Source organism: Panthera uncia (assembly GCF_023721935.1).
Source record: "Panthera uncia isolate 11264 chromosome B2 unlocalized genomic scaffold, Puncia_PCG_1.0 HiC_scaffold_24, whole genome shotgun sequence".
Taxonomy (NCBI): Eukaryota; Metazoa; Chordata; class Mammalia; order Carnivora; family Felidae; genus Panthera; species Panthera uncia.
In genome coordinates this window covers 112,366,837-112,384,777 of record NW_026057580.1, presented here as the reverse complement: position 1 = coordinate 112,384,777, position 17,941 = coordinate 112,366,837, and the positions used below count along the sequence as shown (strand labels likewise).

Here is a 17,941-nt window from a genome sequence, read left to right as displayed (position 1 = left end):
TGACCGCTGGCTGGTTGCACCTGCACCCTTCGTCCCCTCTTCCTGCCCCAGCCACCCGCCCAGAGTCCCGCAGCCGCCCATAGAGCCCCGCTCCCAGCCCTTCCCCTCACTCTCACCCCAGCCCCACCCCATGCCTGGGACCACCTCCCCTTCACTCAGCAACTCCAAGCCAGTGGTGCTGAGCGAGAGGAGCCGTCCTTCCCCTCCAACTCCAGGGCTTGCACTGTTCAAACACTTGGAATTAGCACTATTAGGGGGCCTATCGTTTGGACCGAACTCGGTTGGACCTCGGTTTACCCTCCACTTCCTCCTGGCGACCAGGCATTACTGCCCAGGGTAGTGCGTGCTCATACCCTTCATTCACCCAGAGCCTCGCCCACCACAATGATTATAACACAGGGAATATAAACTCAAGGAGGTCAAGAAGAATAACTGACATGTTCACCACTCGCACTACCTAGCACAGCTCCAGAACATTCTCCATAAACACCTGTCGAGTGGACGGGGTCTGGGCAGAGGAAGGGAGGAAAAGGGGGTGGGGGGGGTGAACGGTGACTCATACAAGACTGGGAATTATATCTTCTACACCTTTCTATACCCACGGGCTGCCGGACACACAGTGAGCGTGCTCAGTAAATTTTTGTTGTGCGTACTGGCTAGACCAGTGCTTCTGACCTTCTGTGTGTGCACGAGCCAGGGTTTGTGCTGAAGTGCAGATTCTTTTCTTTTTTAATTTTTTTTAAGTTTATTTATTTATTTTGAGAGAGAAGGAGAGAAAGCGACATGTGAGCGGGAGAAGGGGCAGAAAGAGAGAGAGAGAGAGAGAGAGAGAGAGAGAGAGAGAGAGAGAATTCCAAGGAGGCTCCACATGCTATCAGCAGCGCAAAGCCCGACACAGGGCTCGAACCCACGCACCATGAGATCATGACGTAAACCGAAATCCAGGGTCAGACGCTTAACCGGCCGAGCCACCCAGGCGCCCTGAAATGCAGATTCTGATTCAGCACGTTAGCCCCAGGTGATGCTGATGCTGCTGGTCAGGGAACCGGAGGGTAGCGCTGTTACGTCAGTGGGGTCCTCAGTGTGGCTGGACCTCTCTCAACTCTGTCATCTCCTGACGACAATGACTAATCCAGGTCTGCTCGACCCCCCTCTTCCCCTTGACTCCAGAGGATCACCAGCTGGCATTGCACAGGCGGGGTCTCCTTCAGACAGTCTTCTCGCCAGCGTGGTGCTGTCCCTGGATTTCACCTTCCCAGGAGCCTGGAGACCCAGCCCTCCTCCTTTCCGCCACCGTCCTCTGACAGCGTCTGGGTCTCCCCGGCCCTGACCAGCTCCAGGGCGTTCCTGCCACTGCTACACCCTCTCTTTCTAGCATCTCATAGCCTCTTTTTGTTTTCTTTTTCTGCTTTCACACCAGTTCGGATCCCTCCGTGGTGAAGCCCTCTGCACTCCCTCAGCCCTGTGGACTTAGCTTCCGAATTTGGCTAGTAATCGCGTCATTGCACCAAAAGCGTGGGCTCCAAGGTCACGAAAGAACTCCCCCTCGTTGAAGGTCTTGGTCTCCTTCCTCCGCATTCTCAGGGCTCGGTTTCCCGACACTGCGCCGCCCTTGTGTTTCTCCGAAGTGTAGACTTTTCTAGCTCCTCCTGCTTGTTAATTCTGCACACGTCGGTCCATTCCCGGCCATGTGACAACTGCTCCGTCAGGCCCTGGAGGATGAATAGGGCTAAGCTATTTATGCCCGCACGGGGCCTCCAGCCTAGTGAGGAGAACGTGCGCAGAAGCGGGTAACAGTGCTGCACCGCCATGGGTTCTGCGTGAGCAAGACGTGGACCCGTGCTTTGGGGGCGCAGGAGAGACCTCCCCGCATCGGGCAGGTGCAGGCTCAGCGTCCGGGGGGATGAGGGGCCCGTGCCGAGCATGTGAGTGAAGATCACGGGCAAAGAGGGAAGGCCTCTCCCGAGACGTGTGGCCACGTGGGCGGCGGGTCTGCTCCGGGAACTGAGTGGGGGCTCCAACCTCCTTCATCCCTCACTCTTGTCTGCACCGTTGGCCCTGAGTTTCTGCCCTGCTGCCCCAGTGCTCTGTTTCTCCAACAGTGAGGACGGAGGCCGGGAGCGGGGTGTTGGGGAGAGACTTTGAGAAGCTGTCTGCAGACAGGTGGGAGATGCTGTCGGGAAGCGCTGCCTGAGGACAGAAAGGAGCTCAAAGGGCAGGAAAGCAAAGGCCAGTCCCACCGATCCCGACGTACCCAGAGTCTCCGAGTCCCTACAGACCTGCTTCCTGCAAATAATTGAGCACAGGACCGTAGATCGTAGGCTCTTCTTCTCCAGCTCTTTCATTTTCCGTAGGCATTGCCTCCCCAGCTTGGCTACAAGCTACCGGAGCTGGGTACCTGGCGTGTGCAGAACAGACATTGATCGCCTCCCGGGTTCCGGACGCTGGATCTTGGGGAAACAGAGATAAATAAGACACAAATCCTCTCAGTGTAGAAGAGGCGGTAAGCGAGACTAGTTCCGCACAGAGTGGCAAACCTTTAATAGAGGAATGTGTAAGGAAAGGATGGTTCTTAATAGAAAAGCACCCCGACTTTTTGGCTGAGGCTGGGGGGAGAGGGGCAGGAGCAGGTAAGCTCACAAGGCACCTATGAAGCTGCTCGGTGCACAGTGAAGCCTCCTGTTGATAGATCGGTGGGCGAATCATTGATTCGCTGGCTCCTTCCCAAAGGGGAATCATTGGCTGGCTCCTTCCCAAAACTGACCCTGACCCAAGCTGCCTGGGGTCAGGCCCAGGTGTTCAAGGAAAGCATTCGGTCCCCCTGCTATGCTAGGAGAACAGAAGGATGCCCAGAGGCACATGGGACAAATCGGGCTCAAATTGCCATATGGCTCGGAGTTCACATTTTGACTGGCATAGTGTAATCGTTTTTACAAAGTCTAGTGCCTTGCTACAGATTGTAAATGATAAGGTCACAAGGATTAGAGACCAGTTAAAAATGTTAGAAGGCATATGCTGTGCATTTTACTAATGAATGGCCATATTCAAACATGTTCACTAATTAATGGCAATATTTGAATGGGTCCACTAATGAATGGCAATATTTGAAAGTGGTGTTGAATTTGATACTCTGTGACCAGTGCTCCATTTCTGGAAGGAGCCAAATGCTCCATAAGGTCTGGGAAATGCTGATTTTAAAGCAAAATTGAGCCTGCCTTGCAAGATGCTAAAGGGAATTTTCAGTCCGATACAGAAATGTGCCTCCAAGGAGTTTGTCCAGATGACCGTGGATGGTGTGAACATTATAAATACAAGAGTCCCAGCTCATGGCCAAATCCTGCTTTACCCTTTGGAAACATGGTAAGCCATGATGTGAAGGCCAGAGCCGGGAGATTCCGTGGATGGGGGTGAGGGCCATCATCACAGGAATCGTTCTGTGGTTGATTACAGAACGATGGTTACAGCAGGGGAAGGAAGTGGAGGGATTTGGGAGAGCATCACTGCCATAAATCACGTTGTCCTGGCCCCCTAGGGTCCCTGCCCACTGCTGCTGTAAGCCATGCCCGGTGAGCAGCACTGAGGGCCAATTCTGCTCAAAGTGAAGGCCCGGAACACAGCCCTGGCTACTAAGCCTGTTGCTTCCTTGTCTCCCGTTTCCTTCTCTCTGACCTGGACCTCCAGGATGTTGACCGTCAGAGTGTAAAGTCACCAAGCTCACATCCACTTAAAGTCCTTTCCCAGCAAAGGACCACATTCGGGCCAGAGCGAACAAGGAAACGACAGGCTGGGTGCATCTAGTCTCAGAGCTGGGGCACCAGGAGCAGGGAAATGACAGGTGGGGACGGACCACAGGCCACTTCTGACTCTGGTTCAGCCAAATGGACAAGACTCAGAAGCGACTCGGGGTTAGTTATTTGGCCAGGAGCCTGTCTCTGTGGTGATACAACATGGATAAAGAGGGTCTTAGCAAAAATGCTGCGTTTATTTGAGATCCTTCTCATGCCATTGTTTGACCACGGTCGGTCATCAGCGGTAACACAGTGAGCAGGGGAGGCGGGGAGCAGGCTTTCACACACCTCGCTGCTGGGCATCGACCCCCGGCCTCATCTTCCACAGAGGGCAGGTGTGCAAATGCCATCAAAATTTAAACTCCGCATGCCCTTTGACCCATCCACTTCACTTCTAGAAATGTAGCCTACAGATTTCCTTGCACATGTGCAAACTGACCTGTGGAGAAGGACATTCCCTGCAGCTTTGTTTATAATGGCAAAATATTGGAAAAGACCTAAACCGTCGTCGTCAGGGGCCTGGTTAGATGCAGGAAGGTACATCTATCAACTAGAACACTGTGCAGCTGCTTAGGAAGAACGGAGCTGTTCAACATGCACTGATGGAAGGCAGGCTGTGAATGTCATAAACAAAAGCAAGGAGCAAAGCACAAGACATAAGGCGATATTTTATATGCCATTTTGCCTTCAAATATAATGTGTAAAAAATTTCCTGAAAGGTAAAAACAGGTGACAGCGATTATCTCCCAGGAGCATTGTAGCCTCAAGGAGGAAGAGAGACTTACTCTTCACCATATACATGTTGCACCGTTGGAGTGGGTGCTGTGTGCACGTATGATCCGCTCAAAAACCACATAAACTACTTTTTAAAACCCATGACTCTGTGAGTTCTATCTCAATAAAGCTGTTAAAGAAAGGGTAAAATAAAAGGCCAACAAACATTTTTAGGTTTTGAAAAACTATAAACATTTTGAAGTAGGAAATCAGTTTAAATATCTTGGTCTATAATTATATATCGGACAGGTCAGTTTCCAGCAGCCATCATCAAGGGCACCCCCCCACCACTGTCTGGAGAACTGATGAAGTGCCCCTTTTGACTTGAGGTTTGGAGGTCAGCCTTATTAGGGTCAACTAGGGGACATGGTCCCTTCATCTTGCAAGCTCATCGTCTCTAGTAGGTCCCTGGTTCTGAGACAGATGGTAAAAAAAGTTTTCCACTAGATTGTACTCACAGTGGATGTATGAATTAGGGCACTGCACGTCAGAAAGATTGAATGGGTACCACAGTACTGGATGAGATCCTGTGATGTAAGAACAGGGAATTTTCAGAGTTCGGTTAAGAGCTCCCCATGAATGAAAATTAAACCAAGGAAAGTAAGGGCCTTTTGTAGTAGGAAACCTAAAACAAAACTAATGTGGGGGATGAGCAGGGTCAATGTCACCGTATTTTGCGGGAATCTAGATGGCACTATTTAACCCTCCTTCGTGATTCCTATAGGATCTGAAAAAGACAAAGGCATTCAGCCACTGAGCTATATTCAGCTTCCTCATAATTATTTCTTTTTAGCCATTTGGAGGTTATGTGCAAAAGATTGTCTTAGTCTGTTTACATTTGGAGCATGGCATAGTGTAAGATTGCTTCCCACCATGAGATTCTGTGATTTTAAGATGTGTACTTGAAAGGAAACAACCTGACTTTCTTCTTTTCAAAATTGTGTTTTAGTGCATTATAATCTAACACCACTTCCGGTCTTGTCAGAACAATTTTGCATGGATCAGCGGCTGGTCACCCGTGGGGCGCCTTACTCTTTTGATACACTATTTTTAACACACCGAGGTTGGATCATATATATCACTGCTGCCATCTTCTGGAAAGTCGTACACCTAAGGGAAAAATATTTCATCTGATCCCACAGAAGCACAGACAGATGTGTGCCTCATGCTTTTGATGTTTCCCTTGACTATAGTAGGGGGTCCTAAGATAGTATTTGATTCTTTCCCGTTCTTTTAATACAAAACTTCAGAGCTATGGAAAAGAAAATAAATGGCGGATAACAAAATGCTTTTATAATCGATGCTGTCATGACAGAAAATACGCAGGAAGAAATTTGATCAGATAGACATCATTCAACTTGAAGGATCAAACCCTTATTTGAGGGTCATTGCTTATAGGTACCAACTCACTCTCAACTTTATTGATCAGCAGACACTGAATGTTCTGATTGCATTGGAGACTGTTCACTTGATTCCTTTTCGTGTTTCCAAAGAGGAAATATACATATGTCTCCTTTGGAACGTCTCCATTATGGGCATGTGGGAAATCAAACTCCGACATCAATCAAATGACTCCTCTACTGGCATGATATTGAATGATAAACATGACAGGCAATTCACAGAGCTCTGGATGGTCTGAGCACTGGATGGTCTGAGGGGATTGACCATGGAGTTACCTCTTCACATACACGAGCAAAGTGAGGCATCCCTTTCCATAGAGCAGTTAGGGGAGCGGACACGCCTGGCGTTTCCTAGGAGGTCCTCAAGTTCACAAGGACTTTCACATTCATTACCAGAATAGTGGGAACTGCTTTCATTACCAAGGTGCTTCACTGTCAGTTTACTTTTCTATCGAACTTTATTGCGTATAAAGCATAATAACTCTATAAGGAAATCATTGATTCCTCTATGCCAGAAACTGTGTTAAATACTCATCACCTTATTATTTCTTCCTTACAAAATAATAAAGGAAAGAAATGTTTAGGGTCACACAGGACAATAAATGGTAGAGAAGGGCCTCTGTCCCTAGGTCTTTCTGACTTCAGAGGCTCTACTTTTAAACATAAGTACGTCTGACTTTTAAAAATATATGCCTACTATGTGACTTCATGTGTTACAATGTGCTATTCTTTTATGTGTGGTCCGGGTCCAAGATTTTATTTGTCCTAAAAGCAAATACTCAACACATATTAATTGCAAGGCCAATAAAATATGAATTGAATGATAACAGTAGTTTAGCTATTACTTCTTACAAAAAGTTTGTCTTATTGAATTTTTCATTTACTAAATAGCTGCTTTAAAGTTGTATGCCTCATTTTAGGCACCGAGGATGAGCTTGTTTCTACAGTTAAGTGGAAAGTTGGGCACAAAACTCCCGGGCAGCTCAGCTAATCTGAAGATAAAAATGAATTGGATTAGCATATTCATTGTCACATAAAGGGACACAGTCACAGTCACGCTGTTGGGAGTGATGACCTTGTTCCTGATGTTGAATTCTAAGAGCTAGTGTCCTGTGTGTACTTGGGATTAAAAAACACACACAGAAAGAGATTTGAACTACAATTTTGCAAATAACATAGAAAATTCAAGTAGCGATTTAATGTCATGTTAGATAATGTCATATGGAAACATGATATCCATTTGCAAAAGAATTAACTGACCTAGTAAAATTTTTTCTGTAGCAGCTGAGCTATATCAGCCAGGATTCCCAAAGAGAGGCAGAACCAGTAGGAGGTAGATGTAGTTATATGTGATACAGATAGATAAGGGTCTATAAATATACTCAGCTGTCCCCAGAGATCTACAGGTGTATAGATCGATATATCTGTATAGCAGCATATCCACATCCACATACACAGGGAGAGAACTGACCTAAGTGACTGTGGGGCTGAGCTGGCAGGTCCTAACTCCACAGGCAGGCCTCCAGGAAGGGCAGGCTGGCCCGCAGCCTGGCTGTTGTTCCCAGACAGACTCTCTTCTTCTTGGGGAAACTTCACTTCTGCTATGAAAACCTTTCAACAGATTGAATCAGCCACACCTAGATTATCTAGGATCCTCTCTGTTTCCTAAAACAATTTGAGTATGGATGTTATAGGCTTACAAAATACCTCCACAGAAGCACCCAGATTAGTGTTTGATCGAAGAATTGGGGACTGTAGTCTAGCCAAGTTGACATCGAAAGCTAACATCATAGGAGCTAAGATGATTCAGTCCATATAGATTGCTTTCTAATTAAATCTAATAAGGGATAGAGTTGAGGGAAGCAAAATTGTAAGTATGTATTACGTCTATAATTTTTAAAGGCTTTCAATTTTTTTTAACTACAGAAATTGATGGCACTTACCAGATATCTCAAGAGAGAACAACGCAGGAAAAGTAGACTACATAAATGTGTGGCAGTCCCTTCTATTCAATTAGTATTCACTTAGAAGGTATCTTCAGCAAATGTGAGGCCACAGTTAGTTAAGAGCAAATCCCTAGGTAAATTGCAGCTCCCTGCATATCGGTTAGAACAAGATTCATGTGTCCCAGGCAAGGGATATACAAAGTCAGCAGACTGAATGTGAAAGTGTTGGAGCCAGATCTGTCTTCTCAAGCTCTTTCTCTAGAAATTTCTGTGCCACTGGCAGTGTTTGAAGACTGTCCCAAAACATTATCTTGGGAGCATCTGCCCATGCCGGAGGTCCCCGACCTTCCTCTGTTTGTCATGCCCTTAGAGACTCAGTAGGTTTTCATGGTGTTCCTAGGCCAAAAGAAATGTGGTTTTGTGTATCAAATACTTAGGTCTAAGCAGTTTTGTGTATTAAATACTTAGATGCAAGTAACACAATAAGAATGAATGCCTTAGCAACTTCATAGCCATTTGAAAAGATAGTTCGCAGAAATTGAAAGAAAAACGATTTTTATTTCATTCTTAAATAACTGCATCTCCTGTAGCAAACAGATGTTCGTTCACATGCTACTTGTTTTTCTATCACAATAACCAAAAACCCATCTTTGCAAAGACATGTCATCAAACGAAGGAGAGCACAAGCCACGATAACATCATGAACTACCTTGCGTTAGCAGTTCACGTAGCATCCAACAGATAGTATCACTGTAATTTCCTCAAAGATGTAAAATTTCCCACTGCGCCCCTGAGAGCCTTTTATGCCCCAGAGTACCTTGGTGCACACTTTGGGAACTGAGGGGTCTAAACATTTGTACAAGCTCCCGGTTGAATTCTGAATAACACGATTAAAAACTTGAACATTTTGGGGCGCCTGGGTGGCTCAGTCGGTTGAGCGTCCGACTTCAGCTCAGGTCACTATCTCATGGTCCGTGAGTTCGAGCCCCGCGTCAGGCTCTGGGCCATCAGCCCAGAGCCTACTTCCGATTCTGTGTCTCCCTCTCTCTCTGCCCCTCCCCCCGTTCATGCTCTGTCTCTCTCTGTCTCAAAAATAAATAAATGTTAAAAAAAAAAATTAAAAAAAAAAAACTTGAACATTTTCAAGATCAAACCAGACTTTCTAGATATTTCCCCATTTTGTATGAGACGGATTCAAGTTATTTACCTAGGATGCCCCACTGCATGGTATCTCTAAATTTAAGTCATACTTTCTGCATAGAAGCAAATCAACAAGTACATTAGTGTTAAATTATCCCCAGCGTATTCTTGCAGCTTCTGCTTGCCTTTTGCCAGGCTGAAATGGCGAGGCCTTCATTTCTGCGTGCTCTTCCCTTTCTGTTATTTTTTTAGTCCATTCTTTGTAGTACCAGTGTGAAAGGGAATTTAATGTCTTTGTGTCAGGAAAGGCCTATTTATTCTGACAAACTGATCAACCTCCAGGGTGTTCCTCTACCATGAAACTGATTTTATATCTCATCCACTAGCTAATAAGATGTGAAGCGTTTTCCCTGTCACGCCGAGAGATCAGACTTGCTTCCATAGAAAACGGTGGGATGAAATCACACAGCAAAGCTCTTCTCGGTGACTGAAGCACGCAGTCTACGTTTTTTCAACATGAGCACGTAAGAGCAGAGCCATGGCTCTGAGGCAAACCCACAGATGAGCGGAGACATTAATAAAAAAAAAATGGTTTTAATCTGAAATGGAAGCCCTGAGATGCACTTCATTCGACGTTCCCTGGATCAGCTTTCGGTTCAGGGAAAATGAAAATGCCAGGAATTAAAACCTGATGGTATTGGCGAATTGCCTAAAGACATCCTGACATACAGCCCTCTCCCGCCAATCTGAATCTTTAAATAAAGTTTACATCCTACAAACTTGAGGTCAGGCTCTTTGCTGTGAGAAGAAGTAAGACTACAGTATCCTGAAATTGATGGATAGAAGGTAGATTGTATCGTATCTAAAGAGACCTTTTCCTTATAAAATACTTGCCTTTCTGGTTTGGTATGTGCTGAGATTAAGACGATTTTCAGACGAGGGGTTAAAACAAGAAATTGGATGTGGGGAAGGAGGGAAATCTGTTTCTGTGGTGAAGACAGCATGAAGGAAAATTGCCTTGGACGGGCTGTTTTTGAGGCAAGGAGGGATGACGATGTACTGCAGCATAAAGCTGGACTTTTCTGTATCCTGTTTGTGATTTTGTTTATCAGTTCACATCAGTCTTATCTGAAGCAAAATTGTGCCAACTTCCTGGCTCATGCTATAGAATAGTCATTTGAGAACTTTAAGCATCCAGGACTTTCTTGAGTCCTCCAGATTCTCAGTGCCATTACTATATCAGTTATCGATTTTCCTATATTCTCTTTCCCCCCACAAGGCTGTAATTTGGGCAGTGTCCTGTAAAGCCAATGTGTCTCTGTTCCACACGGGGTCACCTGGGCCAACTCATCCAGGGGCTGGAAGATCCCCTGGAAACATGGCTCAGACGTACGGCTGGCAAGTTGGTGCTGGCCGTCTGCACTCAGCCAATTCTCTTGGCCAAGGGCTTTGGTTCCTCTGTACATGAGCCTCTCATGAGCCACTCACATGAGAGGAAGCTTCCAGTTTCTTAAGGCCTGGGCCCAGAAAGCGGCACACCATCGCTTCCACCATGTGCTATTGGTCAAGTAGTGAGCACATCCATATCTAAGCAGAAGAGACATCAAACCCACCTCTCCATGGGAGGAATACCCGCTCATCCGGGGCCCATGCTACAAAATCACCACCACTGCCCACACACCATACTCATTAATCACACTGGTTCTCTTGTGAGACCTGTTTCTCTCCAGCGAGGTAGAGAATGTTGGCTGAAGGGAACCTGTTTTCTAGTAAAGCAACTCCTTCTTCAGCTGTGAAATGGGGTCAGGGAAAAGCAGTCCCTGGCCATTATCTGTGTAACAGTTAGAACATCTTGTGTACCAGTTAGCACGTATTATCTCACCTACCTCTTCCAGTGATCAGAGGAGATAGTTACCAGTGTTATCCTGGGTTTTCAAAGGATAACTGAGGCCCAGGTGACAAGGTGGCTCCCCAAGGTATCTTCATGGACAGGCGATGGGATGATGACTTCAATCCCGTGTGTCTGACTGCAGAGCCCACACCCTTAGCCACAACCTCTGGAGCATGGCGGGTGACGGTGAAGTAGTTCTAGAAGGGTCTACTGATGCCAGATGCTAGCAGGACAGCCTCCTTTTCCAGCATTCACTTGCATAGCTTCCTTCCCTGCAGATGAACGGTAGAGGGCAGTTGGTTGGTCCCCAGATCTCGTCCATTCCCTGGAGCACTATCACCAGGTGAGGAGATCCTCTCCAGACTAAGCATTGGCTTCCTACAGCCACCATAACAAAGCACCCTGGTCTGGGGGCCTCAAACAACAAAAACTCTTGAAGAAAACTGTGAGAAACAGTCCTGCAGGTTAGAAGCCCCAGAACAAGCCCCTTGGTTTCTACTGAGGCCTCTCTCCTTGACTTGCAGATGGCCACATTCTCACTGTGTCCTTGTGTCTCTCAGCCCCTGTGTGTGTCTGTGTCCTAATCTCCTCTCATAAAGACCAGTCACGTAAGATGAGGGCCACTCTAATGACTTCATTTTACCTTACTTACCTCTTCAAAGACCCTATTTCCAAATGCAATCACACCCCGAGGTCCTGGGTGTCAAGACTTCACCATATGAATTTTCAGGGGACACCATTTATTTCTTCTTTCCATTATAGGCTGTCATTGCAAAACCAAGTCCATTAATATGAACATAGAAATCCACTGTGTATGTAAACAGATACCAGATGTGAAATGCTTTCTTTTTAAGTTTATTTATGTATTTTGAGAGAGAGAGAGAGAGAGAGAGAGAACGAACAAGCAGGGGAGGGGCAGAGAGAGAGGATCCCAAGCAGGCTCCGCGCTGTCAGCTCAGAGTCCAACGTGGGGCTGGAACTCACAAACCATGAGATCATAACCTGAGCCAAAACCAAGAGTCAGACACTCAACCAACTGAGCCATCCAGGCACCCCTAGATGTGAAATTCTTGAATAACTAACACCAAAAACACTTTCCTACAGATATTTATCTGCATTGTTATCTTTTCTGCCAGACTGGAAACATCTCGAAGAAAGGAAACATGACTCATGCATCTTTGAAACCCTGCTATAGTGCTTGGAACATTGTTTAGTAAAGAATTAACAATACCATCAAAATATAACTTTGTTTCCTCTTTGCAAAAAGTGATCTGGCTCAGAAGCCATCACACACGTCAGAGGAATGAATCCAATGAGCTTGGAAAAGGGAAAACATGTTATGTCCAGATGCAGCCCACAAGCCCGTCTCTAACACATGTGTTCTTCTGCAGTTCGTCTTTTGCCGGGACTGTAAGGAAACGTACCATGAAGGTGAATGCAGCACCCTGTTTGAAGCCTCAGGAGCAGTTTCTCAGGTACAGTGACCTCTTCCTGCCATAAAACAGGGCTCAGGATATGGAGGAGAGACAAGAGCTGCTTCCTGAAGCCCAGGGAGGGTTTCAGTCTTTAAAAAAAAATAGTTTCAGGGGCGCCTGGGTGGCGCAGTCGGTTAAGAGTCCGACTTCAGCCAGGTCACGATCTCGCGGTCCGTGAGTTCGAGCCCCGCGTCAGGCTCTGGGCTGATGGCTCGGAGCCTGGAGCCTGTTTCCGATTCTGTGTCTCCCTCTCTCTCTGCCCCTCCCCCGTTCATGCTCTGTCTCTCTCTGTCCCAAAAACAAATAAAAAAAAAAACGTTGAAAAAAAAAATTTAAAAAAAAAAAAATAGTTTCAAACAGAGAGGTTGGCAAACCACAAGAGACTCTTAAATACAGAGAACAAACTGAGGGTTGATTGGGGGGGGGGGGGAGGGGGAGAGAGGGAAATGGGTGATGGGCATTGAGGAGGGCACTTGCTGGGATGAGCACTGGGAGCGATGAATCATGGGAATCTACCCCTGAAACGAAGAGCACACTGTATACACTGTATGTTAGCTAACTTGACAATAAATTACATTTTAAAAAATTATAAGATAAGATAGGATAGGATATAAACCCCAAACCAGACTAAGTAGCCAACAACCATGGGATGTGGCTCTGGCTACTCCACCCTCAAAGTCCTTCCAGAACCATCCACCTCCTCAGGGTAGGGCTGTAGATGGCCATTGGGATATGTCCATACTTTCATAATAGTTTTTCCCTAGGGGTATATGGAATAGGGAAAAGGAAAATAGTGTGATGAGAGGAAACTTTAGAGGAACAAACAATTTAACAATTTCCAAATCAGATCAAGCAATATTAACCCTACATTTATATCTTTTTTTCAAAAATGTCTTGTTTAAAATCTTTGGTGAAACTATGATATGCATAGAAGTATTATATGATGCAAGAATATTACTGTTTTTTAGCAATATCATGAACTATGCTAAATTGTATTTCAGGCTTGATTAGGTAAAGAATGTGTTTACTGAGCCTTACTCTCCAATCTGCTATATCAGGCTTAGGGAAATGCAAATACATTTTTCTTTTATTTATTAATTATGATCAGCCAAACCTTAGAGGAAAGGAATAAAATTTCAGCACAGTTGATGAATTTACTCATTATTTTTCTACTGATATAGATGTTAACAAGGTTTTAAACATTAAACGTATCCGGATAAATCTTTTAGTTACTTTATTGACAGGAACCTCAGAAACAGACATAGAAATTTCAGAACATTTCAATTCTACAGTAGAAAAATTTAAATATCTGAATGTTCTGGGGTACCTGGGTGGCTCAGTGGGTTAAGCGTCTGACTTCAGCTCAGGTCATGATCTCACAGTTCATGAGTTCGAGCCCTGCATCGCATCGTGCACTCTGCTGTTACCACGTGACCCTGCTTCAGATCTTCTCTCCCTCTCTCTCTCTGCCCCTCCCCCACTTGCACTCTCTCTCGAAAACAATAAACATCAAAAAAATCATCAAAATATCTGAATATTCTAAAATCAGAGCATAAAGAAGTATATCTTTGCAAGGCATTATGTGGATATATTTACTAATATTAGCACAACCAAATAAACATAATTAGTGAACTCAGGTCTTCTTATCAGCTTCTAAAATGTTGGCTATGAGCCTATGGGGAGATTTAGGTCTGAACTACCATTTCTGCAACAGAGGCAGCAAATGCTCTTTCTGTTGATTTTATTTTAGCTCAGGGGCATTCAAATACCAGCTCGCTGCATACTGATGTCAGGAATAATATTGATCCTGAGACTCCCCTGCCTCAGGACCATGGTAGCCCAGAAGAGCTAGCCTAGACTGAGGCTCTAAGAAATGGGTTTGGTCTAGCAACTTATATCCCTGGGCTCCTATGACCACAAACATGCGCAAAGCCTTCTAAGAAGTGATACCTTAATGTCCACTTATTGGAAAACAGTAGAAGTAGGGTGAAGAAGAGAACACATTAACCTATAGTTGTCCAAGTGCCAGACGCACTAGATAATTCCCTTCGTTATTCATTCAAGAAGAACTAACCAACCTTGGTGTTAAAGATTGAGGTAGCCCTCCTCCCCCCCCCCCAAATTTTTAAACTATTAAAGCATTAATGTTCAACTCAGGAAAGTGGGAGAAAGAAAGTTAGAGCTGGGCTGAAGCATGGATGACCAGTACCTAGGGGCCTGTGTCTGCAAAGACCACCCATTAGCAAACATTAAGCCCAGCATTTGTATGCACCAGACATCCTGCTGGAAAACTGCAGATAAGTATTTCTTTTCAGTATATTGTGCAGATAAGCACATGAGGGAGTCATAGGGGAGACTTACAGAAAAATATATAATAATAGTAATGTGCTACAACAAAGTTCATGAAATCTTTAGCTTTGCATAACACTTCCCCAGAAAAGTCATAGAAGATGGGTAAGAGTGTCAAAAGGACAGTGGGAGAAGGGTGATAAAGAACATTCCAGCAAAAACACTGCATGGACAAAGATACGGAGGCAAAAATTTTATCTGGTGCACAGATATTTCATAGATGTTTGCTGAATGACTGTGGCTTCTAAAAAGAAAAATACATTCTTTCATTTATTCAACGAATATGTATTAAACACCTATAATCCGTTAGACTTCATGCTAGGCTCTGGAGATAAAGTACCTGCTGTCACAGAGGTGAGATTGTTGGCTGCACCAACAGTCATTATAACAGGAATTCAGAAGAAGAATCATTAATTTAGGACAGAGATGTGCAGGGAAGAATCCAAGAAGAGGTGGCCCTGAAATAAGACGTCCCTGAAATGAGGCTCCTCCCTGCCTTGTTCGCACTCCTAGGCAAACCTCATATTCCCCTTATTTGGAAACAAAGCAAACTGACCAACCAAACTGGAAGAGCCTGTCCGTCCACTGTTGTCTGAGAACAGAAGGCAACTTCTTGGGGTTTTGCTGCCCTTTTTCCATACGTCCGATTTATTCAGGTCCTACAGGAAAGAGAATTCAGCTCAGATGGGCACATGAAGAGACTTTAACTGAAAGGTCATGGATGGCCTACAGAGGTGGGGAAAGGTCACAAGAGCCCCAAACGATGTGGAGGGCCTCAAAGTGCAGCATCAGTGAGGAGCCATGAGCCCCTAACTCTGAAGGGACAAGAGGAGGGAATGGTGTCACACAGGAAATAATCCTGTGAGCTGGAGCCACGGAGGCGGGGCCTCTTGGCAGGAGGTGTAATCACAGAGGGTCCAGCATTGACAGAGGTGGGCCCCCAGCAGGAAGGGAATGAAGGGACATCTCCATTTCTCTCTCCCGTCCTCTGATCTCTTGCTAATGTCTCCCATTGGCCACACCCAACCGAAAGTCAGCCTCGAGGGGTCCGAGGGTCACAGCCTGTCCGAATGAGCCAGGCTTCCAGGTGCAGAAGAGGGGAGGGGAAAGAATGCAAAATGACCCGTGTATTCCTATGATCTGATTTACCACGTCTCCAAAACCTCTCGATTTCAATCGTAGCTCCTCCTGGGCCTGGAAAGAAATGAACCAAATGAACTATTTCATCAAACTAAAAGACCCAATTCCATTCACTAAGAGAAAAGAGGACTTCTATTCTAATAGGGCCAGCTTGTTTTCTGTTCCTGTATTTCGCTCAAATGGGAGTGATCTCCAGGTGGATCACCTCTGCAATTCCACAGACACGAAATCTTTGAAAGAGGACACGCTACACATCCAACCACAGAAATCTAATTGCAGCTCCCTTCTTGGGACTGAAGGCTTTGGATGCAGCCTCATGGATAAAGTCTGCTAATACAAACAAAATACTCTCATTAACCCTCTTCACATTTCCTTCTAGTTCAATTCACTTGTAAGGTGTTTCCTTTCAGCATTTGTGGCCACTGTCCACTGCTCTCCCTTGAAAGCTGAGTGGTTTCTGGACTTTGATATTACATTACCCAGCCAGGCAAGCCCATGTCTCCCGGGGCCCAGTCAGGCTTTTTCCATCAGTTGGGCTGCTTGACCCTAAACTTAATGCACTTTTTGATTAATGTAATAATTTTTTTAAAGCAAACTCAAAAATTGGTTTTAAATTGGTTTTAAAATATTGAACACACTTTAGGTCAAAACTGCTGGGCATTTGGGAAATCAGTGACAGAAGATCGATCCATCACAAGCTAATGAGAGTCCAGTCCCATTTGCTTTTCCTTGTTCTTGCCTGGTTGTTCTCCTCCCCATGCTCCGTCCCCTTCCACAAATTCCCTCTGGAGGCTTTCTAATAAGTAAACACTTGCTCTTGCAAACCACAGAAATTGATTCAATCCCCCCAGTGGTTCTAAGTAGTAGATGTTACTCTCCCTATTCAACAGGAAGGCAAACTGAGATTTCTAGATTTTTAATGGCATTATCCAAAGACACAAAGGAAATCATTTTCAGTGGCATCACCTGATCAAAATGGTTCAGGAACAGTGAGCACTCTTTCTGAGTAATAAATCTACAGTATCTAAAGGGAGTGTGCCCATCCCTTCCTGCCAAGCTCCTACTCAACCTTCAAGACCCAGATCACACATCACCTGCTGCGTGAACCCATCTGCCCACCCTACAACCTCCTTGAAGCTTTCAAAAAACAGTACATACTTCTGTTACACATTCATCACACTGAAATATTGTTTCCCTGTCTCTTCACTAAAATTATGAGCTTTGCTAATGCAAGGTTTGTACCTATTTTTTTAGCTCCAGTGCCTAGGATGCCTACGATATAGTAGGTACTCATTAAGTGCTTGTTGAAAGAATGACAACTCCTTCCTTCATCCCCAACCCTCCCTTCTCACCATGAAGCTGGGCAAGCACTCTACAAGAATGAGTGGAGAGGAGTCATCCAAGATGGTGACATAGGAGGATCCTGAGCTCCCAACCCCCATAGATGCATCAAACCTGGAGTAATGCCCTCTGAAAAAGATCTAGAAACTAGCCAAGTGACTCCTGTCTATCAGATGAATGAGAAAATACCCACATCAAAATGGGGAGGCTGAGACACACTCTTGTCATGAACCCCACTACTGGCACTGTGCCATTCAGGATGAAAGCCCCCACCCCCTGCTTCTCGCAGAGTAGCAAAGGGTTTTGACCCCACATCTAGCACCCCCACTGTTAAGACTGGGTGCCAAACACCTGGCTCTGCAGCCAACAAGGCTGATAATAATGAGACCCACAAGACTATAGCAAACACAGAAGCAATTCCTACAGGGGCACACCACAAGCACCACATCTATCCCCACAAGACTCAGCACAGAGGGAGGCAAAACTGCCCACCTTCCACCCTTTCCGTGAAGGAGGTTTGCCTGCATACTTTGAAAGCTGCTGTCTCTGGACCAGGCTTCTAATTTAGCAGGCACTAGCAGTTGGCTGCATTCCTCCCCAAAGACCAGGGAAGCAAGAGGACACCTCTCTCACCTTCTCCCTCGCATCCACCACAAGGCACCTGTGTCCTCTTGGAAGGAGCTTGTGAGCACATCTG

The 17,941-nt window shown here is 45.5% G+C and overlaps 1 protein-coding gene across 1 annotated transcript in view; it reads left to right on the top strand.

Moving 5' to 3' along the window:
* PRKN (parkin RBR E3 ubiquitin protein ligase) overlaps nucleotides 1-17,941 on the top strand; it is a 1,335,825-nt gene that overhangs the window by 1,284,730 nt on the left and 33,154 nt on the right. Inside the window, exon 10 of the mRNA XM_049653164.1 lies at nucleotides 12,331-12,414. Within this exon, the coding sequence (XP_049509121.1) occupies nucleotides 12,331-12,414 (84 nt within the window). The remainder of the gene's footprint in view (nucleotides 1-12,330; nucleotides 12,415-17,941) is intronic.